General features: G+C 49.0%; 1 protein-coding gene across 9 annotated transcripts in view; it reads right to left on the reverse strand.

Moving 5' to 3' along the window:
- Positions 1-14118, reverse strand: part of LOC106596473 (periphilin-1) — a 36263-nt gene that overhangs the window by 1351 nt on the left and 20794 nt on the right. For all 9 annotated transcript variants that reach the window (XM_045713795.1, XM_045713794.1, XM_045713793.1 and 6 more), the window contains exons 8-9: positions 12226-12287; positions 6567-6698 (exon numbers count right to left, since the gene is read on the reverse strand). In XM_045713795.1, the coding sequence (XP_045569751.1) occupies positions 6567-6698; positions 12226-12287 (194 nt within the window). The remainder of the gene's footprint in view (positions 1-6566; positions 6699-12225; positions 12288-14118) is intronic.

A 14118-nucleotide genomic window follows, 5' to 3' on the forward strand; every position in this document is an offset into this window, starting at 1 on the left:
GACCCACACCTAGTCTTCAATGGCTCACACAGACCAAACAGCAAATATACTGCTGATGTCATACAAGGTCAGACCTAGTACACAGTCTAATGATTTGATCAGAGGAGGATTGGTCTAGCTTATCAAAAATGTATTCAATCCAACATGAACATTTGGATTACAAGAGCTAAATAAAAGGTCTTAAATCTGTAATCTTTCCCATCACGATAAATCACAAATTGAAACATGCACTGACAAGGAAAGATTGAAATAACGGAGGGAAAACACCAAGAGAAGACACTGTTGAACTGTCATTGAGATGAAAAACAGTCCACCCCATTGCCCCAGGGTGACACCTGGAAAAGGTTCTCACCATAAACATGCAGAAGGAGAGAGAAAAGTGGCCTGTTTAGAATTGTGACCTTCTACAGACCAACATGGGAGCAGAGAATACATGCAGGCAAGATCATTATGGACATTCCAACATGGTCCACTCACTAGCCCTTGGTTACCACACCCTGACAGCTCTCCACTGCATACTTTGAGCTGTCTCAGACAGCACGGGGCTGTGCCGTCCAGAATAGTTTAGCTTCCAGCTACAGTCCGTTTCCCAGGGCCTCAGTCTCTGAGTCTGCAGCTATAAGAGGTGAGTCACTGTCAGGCCTTTAGGACAGTAACACAGACCTGTAACTATCTTCCCTTTCTCCCCTACCCACCCTCTTATCTTGCTCTCTTTTTCTGTCTCCCTCTCAATTCAATTCAAGGCCTTTATTGGCATGGGAAACATGTTTACATTGCCAAAGCAAGCGAAATAGATAATAAACAAAAGTGGAATAAACAAAAAATGTACAGTAAACATTACACTCACAAAAGTTCCAAAATAGACATAAAATGTCATATTATGTGCAAATAGTTAAAGTACTAGGAAAATAAATCAACATAAATATGGGTTGTATTTACAAGGGTGTTTGTTCTTCACTTGTTGCCATTTTCTTGTGGAAACGGGTCACAAATCTTGCTGCTGTGATGTCACACAGTGGTATTTCACCCAGTAGATATGGGAGTTGATTTAAAAAATAAATAAATAATAATAATTAAATTCTTTGTGGATCTGTGTAATCATCTCTCTCCCCTACTGGATCCTGTCCTGTGTGAACAGTGAGGTGAACTATCACTAATCTTCTCTCCCTACTGGATCCTGTCCTGTGTGAACAGTGAGGTGAACTATCACTAATCTTCTCTCCCTACTGGATCCTGTCCTGTGTGAACAGTGAGGTGAACTATCACTAATCTTCTCTCCCTACTGGATCCTGTCCTGTGTGAACAGTGAGGTGAACTATCACTAATCTTCTCTCCCTACTGGATCCTGTCCTGTGTGAACAGTGAGGTGAACTATCACTAATCTTCTCTCCCCTACTGGATCCTGTCCTGTGTGAACAGTGAGGTGAACTATCACTAATCTTCTCTCCCTACTGGATCCTGTCCTGTGTGAACAGTGAGGTGAACTATCACTAATCTTCTCTCCCTACTGGATCCTGTCCTGTGTGAACAGTGAGGTGAACTATCACTAATCTTCTCTCCCTACTGGATCCTGTCCTGTGTGAACAGTGAGGTGAACTATCACTAATCTTCTCTCCCTACTGGATCCTGTCCTGTGTGAACAGTGAGGTGAACTATCACTAATCTTCTCTCCCTACTGGATCCTGTCCTGTGTGAACAGTGAGGTGAACTATCACTAATCTTCTCTCCCCTACTGGATCCTGTCCTGTGTGAACAGTGAGGTGAACTATCACTAATCTTCTCTCCCTACTGGATCCTGTCCTGTGTGAACAGTGAGGTGAACTATCACTAATCTTCTCTCCCTACTGGATCCTGTCCTGTGTGAACAGTGAGGTGAACTATCACTAATCTTCTCTCCCTACTGGATCCTGTCCTGTGTGAACAGTGAGGTGAACTATCACTAATCTTCTCTCCCCTACTGGATCCTGTCCTGTGTGAACAGTGAGGTGAACTATCACTAATCTTCTCTCCCTACTGGATCCTGTCCTGTGTGAACAGTGAGGTGAACTATCACTAATCTTCTCTCCCCTACTGGATCCTGTCCTGTGTGAACAGTGAGGTGAACTATCACTAATCTTCTCTCCCCTACTGGATCCTGTCCTGTGTGAACAGTGAGGTGAACTATCCCTAATCTTCTCTTAGTGCTACACTGGGTTCAAATGCCTTCGATTTCATTTTTCTAGATGTAGATCTTTTACTGCTCTAGTGATGTAAGTATTGTTTGGATAACCTTATTAACTATTTATTATGGATTGATTTAGCATTTTATTTGTTTCACTCTTGATGTGATGTGCACTGCAGAGAACACCGGAAGAAGAATTATCACAGCAAAGTATTATAATGTTTGTTTATGTGACAATTATTCATAAGGGACGGGTTTCCAACTGGCGATTTGACAGTTAAATAAAATGTCATTCATTCACTCACTAATGCTCATTAGACCAAGCAGAAAGTCATCAGGACACAAGGTTGAGCTTAGGTCAAATATAGATTTAGTCCAATTTAAACTAGATGATTAATTATCTGGATTCTCGGGCTCGATACGCCAGGCCGATACAGGAAGCTAACAGGCCTGGGGAGTGAGTGGGTGCGTGCTGGAGTTGAAGACGAACCACAGCTGAGTTTGGCTGGGCAGGAATGTGAAGGTTGGGGTGGGGGGGCCAGATGAGGACATCTAAGCCGGGTTACAGTCAGGCAGCATCCCAAATGGCACCCTATCCAGTGCACTACTTTAGACCAGGACTCATAGGGCCATGTAGGGAACAGGGTGCCATTTGGGACACAGCCTCAGTCCTCCACCTAACCCAACCCCATTAACAGTTGCTACTGTACTGCTAGGCATTTTCATTTCCAGGCTATTTTTAGCCAATCACAATGTTGCTGGTTGTGGACTAGAGCCAGGCTATGTAAGGAAGGCAGAGGCCATGATAATGAAATCACATGAAACCTCTAATGGCTATGATATCATATGTATGTTAATCAAGAGCCCTACCCATTCACACACATACATAAATGACTGTGTTAATCAGCACTGCATTGTGTTAAGGCTGTATTGTTAGTTCTAGAGTAACTGAGATGGTCAGGCAACATAGTGACTGTATTTCCAACCTCAACTCCTTAGTTACTACACCATGAGCGGTTTAGATTCATAGGTAGGCTATACCGAATGTGTACGGAATTAAGTTGTTAATAACAGGAGGAACCAATAAGTCCAAAGCAGGAAGTGCAATGTTCCAACTCCTAACAACGCTTACAATGCATTTCATAGATCACACTGTACTTTCACATACTTCCTGTGTGACCCTTGATCCCACTACCCAATCAGGGAGGAAGTTGCTCTTGACCACTGGAGGTGTGGGTGGGTGTGGGTTTGGGTCCTGTTGTTGAGCCTATGGCTTTGAGCATGGAGGCGTCGACTGGTGGGAGTGCAGGGTCTGATCTCAGGGTTGTGGATCAGAGAGATACTGCATACCGGAAGGACAGGGAGGGGACCCAGCCGGGACACGGAGACAGGGGCCACAGCCCCTCTCTGATTAGAGCCTGGGGGCTGAGGAGGAGGAGAGGCCACACAGTGTGGCTCTGGAGCTTAAAGGGTTGCTATTGAATCAAAACATGCTACCAGCTTTCCAGGTTATGAGGGGTATGGCCTACCTCAAACCAGTGTTCCAAATGGCACCCTATTCCCTACATAGCTCCCTGGTCTAAAGTAGTGCACTATAAAGGGAATAGGGCCCTAGTCTGGTGCCACATTCCAGACGATGATGAATAGGCCCTATAGAAGCTGGATGCCACCCATGCCTTTCTGCCTTTTAACCACTCCATGGAAGTGAGCTAAGCTGGTAGCTCTGCCAAAGTCAGCGCCATTCATATGCCTCATCTTCCTCCTCCTCTACAGTGAGAAGACCATGGAGGTGGAATTTAGTCCAATTTCACTTTGCTACACAAACACAGTAGGCTATATGGGATGACAGGTGATATGTGAAAAGCGTAGAGGGAGCCAGTGTAGGCTAAGTGTACAATGGATGAGATGGCTAGACCAGATTGTGGAGGGAAAATAAACATCTCGCCTCTCGTGTGTGTGTGTGTGTGTGTGTGTGTGGTTGGCATCTGGTTGACACTTGTTGAGCGGCTAACCATTACTGCAGTGGAGAGCCCCACTTTACAGACCTTTCTAATGTGAAATAAGGGGGTTGTTCCTTGAAAGGCTTCCATGCTGGGTCACTTAACTATGCATGATCTGAGGACCTAAACACACACTTCAATCACTTGATGTGGAAAGAGCAGCCAGGTGAAACCTCAGAGGAAATCAACAGATGTTGTTGAGGGAGGCCTAGTGCTCTCAGGAATAGTTTCTCTGAAGCAATGCTTCTTTATGCAGATAGAAACAGGTTCGAACAATTGGCTTTGAAGTACTGGTTTGGGATGTGTCTTTAGTGTTATCTGACAGCTTAGGCCATCACATCACATACAAGCCTACGCTTCAAACACACAAAAATTAGCTTTCTATTGAAATCTCACTGTCACTTTGCAGTGAGGACAAGACATATTACGCTTCAATAATCAACTTGACAAAGATATTGCTTTCAACATAAACGTAAAATCGTATTATTAATTTAATGCTAGATGTGTTCAGACTAGACCTAGAGGAGAGCTGACCAGATGTGTTCAGACTAGAACTAGAGGAGAGCTGACCAGATGTGTTCAGACTAGACCTAGAGGAGAGCTGACCAGATGTGTTCCCAGACTAGACCTAGAGGAGAGCTGACCAGATGTGTTCCCAGACTAGACCTAGAGGAGAGCTGACCAGATGTGTTCCCAGACTAGACCTAGAGGAGAGCTGACCAGATGTGTTCCCAGACTAGACCTAGAGGAGAGCTGACCAGATGTGTTCAGACTAGACCTAGAGGAGAGCTGACCAGATGTGTTCAGACTAGAACTAGAGGAGAGCTGACCAGATGTGTTCCAGACTAGACCTAGAGGAGAGCTGACCAGATGTGTTCCCAGACTAGACCTAGAGGAGAGCTATGTTTAACGACAGGATCCTTAATATGGTCCCCTCAAACATGCCTTTTTTCTCTGAGGGAAGAGGGCATCAAATAGCTGTTGTAAGGGTCATGCTCTGAGGTGCAGCTCCACAGAAGGGCTCTGTGTGTGTGTTAGGTCTCTACCCCAGGAGGACACTCAGATTTAATGAGCTCAGTAAAACAGCAGAGATGCCCTTAATTAGCTCACTGGGAGCATAGGACAACACACACACACACACACACACACACACACACACACACACACACACACACACACACACACACACACACACACACACACACACACACACACACACACACACACACACACACACACACACACACACACACACACACACACACACACACACACACACACACACACACACACACACACACACGTAGCCTAGTGGTTAGAGCGTTGGGCCACTAACCGAAAGGTTGCTAGATCGAATCCCAAAGCTGACAAGGTAAAAATCTGTTGATCTGCCCCTGAACAACGGCCAGTAACTGTTACTAGACCGTCATTGTAAATAATCATTTGTTCTTAACTGACTTGTCTGGTTAAACAAAGGTTCAATAAATAAATACAAAACACACGCCTCAGGTGCTTTCTATCCCACCCCTTCTAGGCTGGGTGGGGGTGGTATATACACCGGGGCTGAACTAGGCTGGCGGTATATAAACCGGGGCTGAACTAGGCTGGGTGGGGGTGGTATATAAACCTGGGCTGAACTAGACTGGTGGTATATTAACCTGGGTAGAACTAGGCTGGGTGGGGGTGGTATATAAACCTGGGCTGAACTAGGCTTGGTGGGGGTGGTATATAAACCTGGGCTGAACTAGGCTTGGTGGGGGTGGTATATAAACCTGGGCTGAACTAGGCTTGGTGGGGTGGTATATAAACCTGGGCTGAACTAGGCTGGGTGGGGGTGGTATATAAACCTGGGCTGAACTAGACTGGTGGTATATTAACCTGGGTAGAACTAGGCTGGGTGGGGGTGGTATATAAACCTGGGAAGCACTAGGCCGGGTGGGGTGGTATATAAACCTGGGTAGCACTAGGCCGGGTGGGGGTGGTATATAAACCTGGGTAGCACTAGGCCGGGTGGGGTGGTATATAAACCTGGGTAGCACTAGGCCGGGTGGAGTGGTATATAAACCTGGGTAGCACTAGGCCGGGTGGGGGTGGTATATAAACCTGGTATGAATGGGCATCTGGCTGTTTGCAGTAATACAGGAGGGAACCAGGGTACTAGCTACAGAAACACACCGATGAAACCATGACTCGGCCCAGGAGTTTCTCCTGCTTCAGATGACAGGATAAGGAAAAACTCCAGGCCCTAATTCCACTAATGTTTTTCAAGCTTTTCCTGACCACATGACCCGTTTTATGCAAAGTCTCTTATGAGACAGCATGTCACTGTATTATTCTACATATGATAAATAAACGGAAGTGTGTATGTGGGCTAACCACGCCAGAGACATGGCTGTGTTGGGTACCTTCTCTATTTCCTGGGCCTTGGCTCCGATGGCCTGCGCTCGGCGCTCCTGGAAGTCATCCTGGGTCTTGGGGGTCTCATCGATGGGGGGCAGGCCCTCCTCACGGTCCCACTCTAGGATATGAGCCTCCTCCTGGGGAGAGAGATAGAAAGAGGGTGGCCTGGTCACTCCGCTGTCTGAAAGAAGGATTTCTGAATACCCGATTCATCCCAAGCTTTTATATTCATTATTTCATTATTATCCAAGTGTCTATTTAAGACAAAAACCTAAACTTTTTAAGTATAAAGTCCTTCTGCATTGTCCACTCTGCTATGAATGCCAGTGAATCGATATGGGTGATCCCCTCAAACAGTGTGGTCATGTTCAGAGAGTCCAAAACACACAGTGCTCTGGTCAGCATCTAAGTGGAGCGTTCCCTCCTTTTAGGGCTCAGCTAGACTCTGCATGTGCATCATGGGAAAAGTTCAAATAAACCCCAAAACAAAATGAGATGTTAACACTGCATTAAGTACGGTGATCAAATCACATAGCAGAGCTCCAATTAACCCTCTATAGTAGAGAGAGATCAGCCAGCCAACAGTATTATCCCTCCCCCACTGGGTATAACAGTCTGGCCCCCAGCGCTGGCCCCAGCCCCATGTGTCAGAGACTAAGACAGGGAGAAACGAGGAGAAAACGAGGCCAACTTAGATCATCGCTTCTATACTGCTGGATCTCTCTCTCTACCCCTCTCCGTCTCTCTCTCGCTCTACCCCTCTGGATCTCTCCGTCTCTGTCTTTCTACCCCTCTCCCTCTTGATCTCTCCGTCTCTCTTTCTACCCCTCTCCCTCTGGATCTCTCGTCTCTGTCTTTCTACCCCTCTCCCTGGATCTCTCCGTCTCTGTCTTTCTACCCCTCTCCCTCTGGATCTCTCCGTCTCTGTCCTACCCCTCTCCCTCTGGATCTCTCCGTCTCTGTCTTTCTACCCCTCTCCCTCTGGATCTCTCCGTCTCTGTCTTTCTACCCCTCTCCCTCTGGATCTCTCCGTCTCTGTCTTTCTACCCCTCTCCCTCTGGATCTCTCCGTCTCTGTCTTTCTACCCCTCTCCCTCTGGATCTCTCCGTCTCTGTCTTTCTACCCCTCTCCCTCTGGATCTCTCCGTCTCTGTCTTTCTACCCCTCTCCTCTGGATCTCTCAGTCTCTGTCTTTCTACCCCTCTCCCTCTGGATCTCTCCGTCTCTGTCTTTCTACCCCTCTCCCTCTGGATCTCTCCGTCTCTGTCTTTCTACCCCTCTCCTCTGGATCTCTCCGTCTCTGTCTTTCTACCCCTCTCCCTCTGGATCTCTCCGTCTCTGTCTTTCTACCCCTCTCCCTCTGGATCTCTCCGTCTCTGTCTTTCTACCCCTCTCCCTCTGGATCTCTCCGTCTCTGTCTTTCTACCCCTCTCCCTCTGGATCTCTCCGTCTCTGTCTTTCTACCCCTCTCCCTCTGGATCTCTCCGTCTCTGTCTTTCTACCCCTCTCCCTCTGGATCTCTCCGTCTCTGTCTTTCTACCCCTCTCCCTCTGGATCTCTCCGTCTCTGTCTTTCTACCCCTCTCCCTCTGGATCTCTCCGTCTCTGTCTTTCTACCCCTCTCCCTCTGGATCTCTCCGTCTCTGTCTTTCTACCCCTCTCCCCTCTGGATCTCTCCGTCTCTGTCTTTCTACCCCTCTCCCTCTGGATCTCTCCGTCTCTGTCTTTCTACCCCTCTCCCTCTGGATCTCTCCGTCTCTGTCTTTCTACCCCTCTCCCTCTGGATCTCTCCGTCTCTGTCTTTCTACCCCTCTCCCTCTGGATCTCTCCGTCTCTGTCTTTCTACCCCTCTCCCTCTGGATCTCTCCGTCTCTGTCTTTCTACCCCTCTCCCTCTGGATCTCTCCGTCTCTGTCTTTCTACCCCTCTCCCTCTGGATCTCTCCGTCTCTGTCTTTCTACCCCTCTCCCTCTGGATCTCTCCGTCTCTGTCTTTCTACCCCTCTCCTCTGGATCTCTCCGTCTCTGTCTTTCTACCCCTCTCCCTCTGGATCTCTCCGTCTCTGTCTTTCTACCCCTCTCCCTCTGGATCTCTCCGTCTCTGTCTTTCTACCCCTCTCCTCTGGATCTCTCCGTCTCTGTCTTTCTACCCCTCTCCCTCTGGATCTCTCCGTCTCTGTCTTTCTACCCCTCTCCCTCTGGATCTCTCCGTCTCTGTCTTTCTACCCCTCTCCCTCTGGATCTCTCCGTCTCTGTCTTTCTACCCCTCTCCCTCTGGATCTCTCCGTCTCGTCTTTCTACCCCTCTCCCTCTGGATCTCTCCGTCTCTGTCTTTCTACCCCTCTCCCTCTGGATCTCTCCGTCTCTCTCTTTCTACCCCTCTCCCTCTGTCTCTCCGTCTCTGTCTTTCTACCCCTCTCCTCGGATCTCTCCGTCTCTTCTTTCTACCCCTCTCCCCTGGATCTCTCCGTCTCTGTCTTTCTACCCCTCTCCCTCTGGATCTCTCCGTCTCTCTCTTTCTACCCCTCTCCGTCTCTCCGTCTCTTCTTTCTACCCCTCTCCCGTCTCTCAGTCTCTGTCTTTCTACCCCTCTCCGTCTCTCTCTCGACCCCTCTCCGTCTCTCAGTCTCTCTCTTTCTACCCCTCTCCGTCTCTCTCTCGACCCCTCTCCGTCTCTCTCTCTCCCCCCGTCTCTCTCTTTCTACCCCTCTCCCTCTGCATCGCTCAGTCCTCATTTCCTATTGTCCTTTAAGGGGCTAGCTAGGGGACTGGGGATGCAGAGAGCTGGCTACGCTTGATTAAACATTCTGGAGAGAGGAAGCAAGTTAGAGTCAAGTCGCATTAGTGACCCTAAATCATTCAAAAATAAGACAAATATATGAAAACGGGGATCACAGAGCCAAGCGTGTAGGGGGGAGGCGGGGCAACCAGGAGAGAGTGGGGCTCTAAAAAAATACCAATTAGTGGAAAAAAATATCAGAATTGGGCTGCCTGTGTAAGCACAGTCAGACTCTCTTTCTCTCCCAGTCCCACTTCAATGTCTAGCCTTTAAGAATACATCATGAAGACACCCTAAACATCCCAGATCTGTGTAAGCCTGAGCAGTTACCCAGGGAGACATGGTGCCTGTGTGTGTCTGTGTTCTCCTAAGGATAACTCCCAAAAGCAAGAGTGTTTGTTGAACCTACACGGTCTCCCATTAAAATGAGTTTACTAATGGCAGAGCTCTTTGATCTTGGCTAAGGTTCTGGGTTCTAAACCAGGGAGAGAGTGGAGGAGGGGAACACAGCGCCTGCCTGCCTGTCGTGACCAGATCAAACAGAGGGTTGGAGAGGGAGGGATGGAGGGGGGGTCGTGGGACTCTCACTAAAAAAATACTTTCATCACAGAGGGTTTATTGGACACACACACACACACACACACACACACACACACACACACACACACACACACACACACACACACACACACACACACACACGCAGGATCTCCAAGGGAGGTACCGTGCGCCTTCCGATCTCTCGGAGGATAAAGTATCAGAAAGTGTCTGGCTAGGTTCAAACGGTTGTCTAAATGTCAACCCAAATCAAAAGGATGATTCTACCCAGAGTATACAGCAAATATTTACTAACACACCTGGCATCAGATGATTCACAGCACTTTAACAGTTCTAAGATGTTCCAGAATAATTTGTCAGGAGGTTTGTTTGTTAGAGATGATATGATGAAACAGAGACCATAGTTAATGTAGCGTCACTAGCGTGCCAGGCAGCTCTGTGTATTCACTATGGTGGAGCATCAGGCAGCTCTGTGTATTCAGTATGGTGGAGCACCAGGCAGCTCTGTGTATTCAGTATGGTGGAGCATCAGACAGCTCTGTGTATTCACTATGGTAGAGCACCAGGCAGCTCTGTGTATTCACTATGGTGGAGCATCAGGCAGCTCTGTGTATTCACTATGGTGGAGCATCAGGCAGCTCTGTGTATTCAGTATGGTGGAGCATCAGGCAGCTCTGTGTATTCAGTATGGTGGAGCATCAGGCAGCTCTGTGTACTCAGTATGGTGGAGCACCAGACAGCTCTGTGTATTCAGTATGGTGGAGCATCAGGCAGCTCTGTGTATTCACTATGGTGGAGCACCAGGCAGCTCTGTGTATTCACTATGGTGGAGCATCAGGCAGCTCTGTGTATTCACTATGGTGGAGCATCAGGCAGCTCTGTGTATTCAGTATGGTGGAGCATCAGGCAGCTCTGTGTATTCAGTATGGTGGAGCATCAGACAGCTCTGTGTATTCACTATGGTGGAGCACCAGGCAGCTCTGTGTATTCACTATGGTGGAGCACCAGGCAGCTCTGTGTATTCACTATGGTGGAGCACCAGGCAGCTCTGTGTATTCACTATGGTGGAGCACCAGGCAGCTCTGTGTATTCACTATGGTGGAGCACCAGGCAGCTCTGTGTATTCACTATGGTGGAGCACCAGGCAGCTCTGTGTATTCACTATGGTAGAGCACCAGGCAGCTCTGTGTATTCACTATGGTGGAGCACCAGGCAGCTCTGTGTATTCACTATGGTGGAGCACCAGGCAGCTCTGTGTACTCAGTATGGTGGAGCACCAGGCAGCTCTGTGTATTCAGTATGGTGGAGCACCGGGCAGCTCTGTGTATTCAGTATGGTGGAGCACCAGGCAGCTCTGTGTATTCAGTATGGTGGAGCATCAGGCAGCTCTGTGTATTCAGTATGGTGGAGCATCAGGCAGCTCTGTGTATTCAGTATGGTGGAGCATCAGGCAGCTCTGTGTATTCAGTATGGTGGAGCATCAGGCAGCTCTGTGTATTCAGTATGGTGGAGCATCAGGCAGCTCTGTGTATTCAGTATGGTGGAGCATCGGGCAGCTCTGTGTATTCAGTATGGTGGAGCATCGGGCAGCTCTGTGTATTCAGTATGGTGGAGCATCGGGCAGCTCTGTGTATTCAGTATGGTGGAGCATCGGGCAGCTCTGTGTATTCACTATGGTGGAGCATCGGGGCAGCTCTGTGTATTCAGTATGGTGGAGCATCAGGCAGCTCTGTGTATTCAGTATGGTGGAGCATCGGGCAGCTCTGTGTATTCAGTATGGTGGAGCATCAGGCAGCTCTGTGTATTCAGTATGGTGGAGCATCAGGCAGCTCTGTGTATTCAGTATGGTGGAGCACCAGGCAGCTCTGTGTATTCAGTATGGTGGAGCATCAGGCAGCTCTGTGTATTCAGTATGGTGGAGCATCAGGCAGCTCTGTGTATTCAGTATGGTGGAGCATCAGGCAGCTCTGTGTATTTAGTATGGTGGAGCATCGCACATTCACTATCCCATATCCCCATGGGGAGTCTAGTTACACTCAGTCAGTACCACTTCAGTCATCAAGAGAAAGGCAGAGGAAACAGCCAGCCAGCCAGCCTCTCTCTCCGTCTCTCCTCCCAGTTTTTAAAAAGCAATAAGCAATCCGCGTTGTGTCGTGCCTAAGAATAGCCCTTAGCCGTGGTATATTGGCCATATACCACACCCCCTTGGGCCTTATTGCTTAAATAAACCACACACTGACCTGAATTAAAGCATGAACAGTTAAATATAGTGGTGACTCTTCCTTTTGTCCAAGTTTTTAATGTGTAAAACACTTCATCAGCAGGACTCACCTTAGTGGACGCTGTGCTCTGAGGTGACCCGTCCTGAGAATGACCAGGGGGCCTGTCTTTGTCTGGAAAGGGAGAGAGAAAGAAAAGAACACAACAGAGCCTGAGGGATGGAGGAGGGATTCATTCAGAACAACACACCTCGAGCCAGTACAATGAAAAAGACCACTCAGTGTATAGTGTGATCTTATTGGGGGTTATAAAGGTGTCTGACATGTTCTGACACCGCCAGGTAGGTTCCTGTGGGGGTGACAGGGGGATACACCACACCTGGTCTACACCGCCAGACAGTCTCCAGCCGGCACGCCGCCAGAGAGTCTCCCTCCGGCACGCCGCCAGAGAGTCTCCCTCCGGCACGCCGCCAGAGAGTCTCCCTCCGGCACGCCGCCAGACAGTCTCCCTCCGGCACGCCGCCAGACAGTCTCCCTCCGACACGCCGCCAGAGAGTCTCCCTCCGACACGCCGCCAGAGAGTCTCCCTCCGACACGCCGCCAGACAGTCTCCAGCCGCCAGACAGTCTCCATCCGACACGCCGCCAGACAGTCTCCCTCCGACACGCCGCCAGAGAGTCTCCCTCCGACACGCCGCCAGAGAGTCTCCCTCCGACACGCCGCCAGACAGTCTCCATCGAACAGACAGTCTCCATCGAACAGACAGTCTCCCTCCGACACGCCGCCAGACAGTCTCCATCCGACACGCCGCCAGACAGTCTCCATCCGACACGCCGCCAGACAGTCTCCCTCTGACACGCCGCCAGACAGTCTCCCTCCGACACGCCGCCAGACAGTCTCCAGCCGCCAGACAGTCTCCATCCGACACGCCGCCAGAGTCTCCCTCCGACACGCCGCCAGACAGTCTCCATCCGACACGCCGCCAGACAGTCTCCATCCGACACGCCGCCAGACAGTCTCCATCCACCATTGCATTGGATGTTTGTCCAGCTCCTGTTATTATTTGGGAAGTGTTTAAGCCTCTGTACTCCTCTCCATCCAGGCTTGTCCCCTCCTATCCCCTCTGCACTGATCAGATCCTGTGGATGCCTCATAATAAGGGAGAACTGCATTAGGAGACACCCTGCAGGCTAGTCAGACTGAATTGCAGGCCCTCATTCGTCCGTTGGCACTCTCCTCTTTCCGTCTCTCGCTCTCTCTGACCTGTGTTGCCAGAGGCTTGATGCCCAAGCAGCATCGATGCTCAGTGGGCACCACTGCAGGCGCCATGGTCAATTACCCATTAGGCCCATGTCTGTCACTTCAAACACCATGCTCAGACACTCCCAGGAGAAATTCAAATGATGTGCTGGTTCCATATTTTATTAAGAGGGTCCCTTCTCCCTGCACCATATACCATTACATTATTCAGATACACTGCTGAACTCAATTCTGATGGAGGATAAGTTCTGAATGACATTTTTAGTGGAGAGATGTGTGACTGTGTCAAATCCGTTGGCCGACTTTGTGGGTTGAACAGAATTAATTTCCATGATATCAAAAACACTCCATAACTGAATGTGAAAGTGGGATTGAGAGTGAGAAAGACCAGAGAGAGAGAGAACTTATGGGTGGAGGATATTAGTTTTGTCTTGCCCCTGGAAAAGGGTTGACAGAGCCAACATGGTGGCCAGTAACATCTATCTCCCACACTAACATGTCGCCCCACACAGCAGTTATATCCATTAGAGAGAGTAGACACCCTACTCCTTCCTCTATGTCTCTACACAAACAAACTGACAGCGTTTTTATGATCCATAACAAAGTGGCAGAGAGAGCGTGAAAACGGCAGGCCAGCCGACCAATTAGCAACGCTCTCTCAGGTTACCTCAGCTGAAACAGACCCAGCAGTATAAAGACCTTCACAGAAAACTCTCTCTCATATATGAAAGATCGCAAAGTTACC

This window comes from Salmo salar, unplaced genomic scaffold (genome assembly GCF_905237065.1).
Source record: "Salmo salar unplaced genomic scaffold, Ssal_v3.1, whole genome shotgun sequence".
In the NCBI taxonomy this organism is placed as follows: domain Eukaryota; kingdom Metazoa; phylum Chordata; class Actinopteri; order Salmoniformes; family Salmonidae; genus Salmo; species Salmo salar.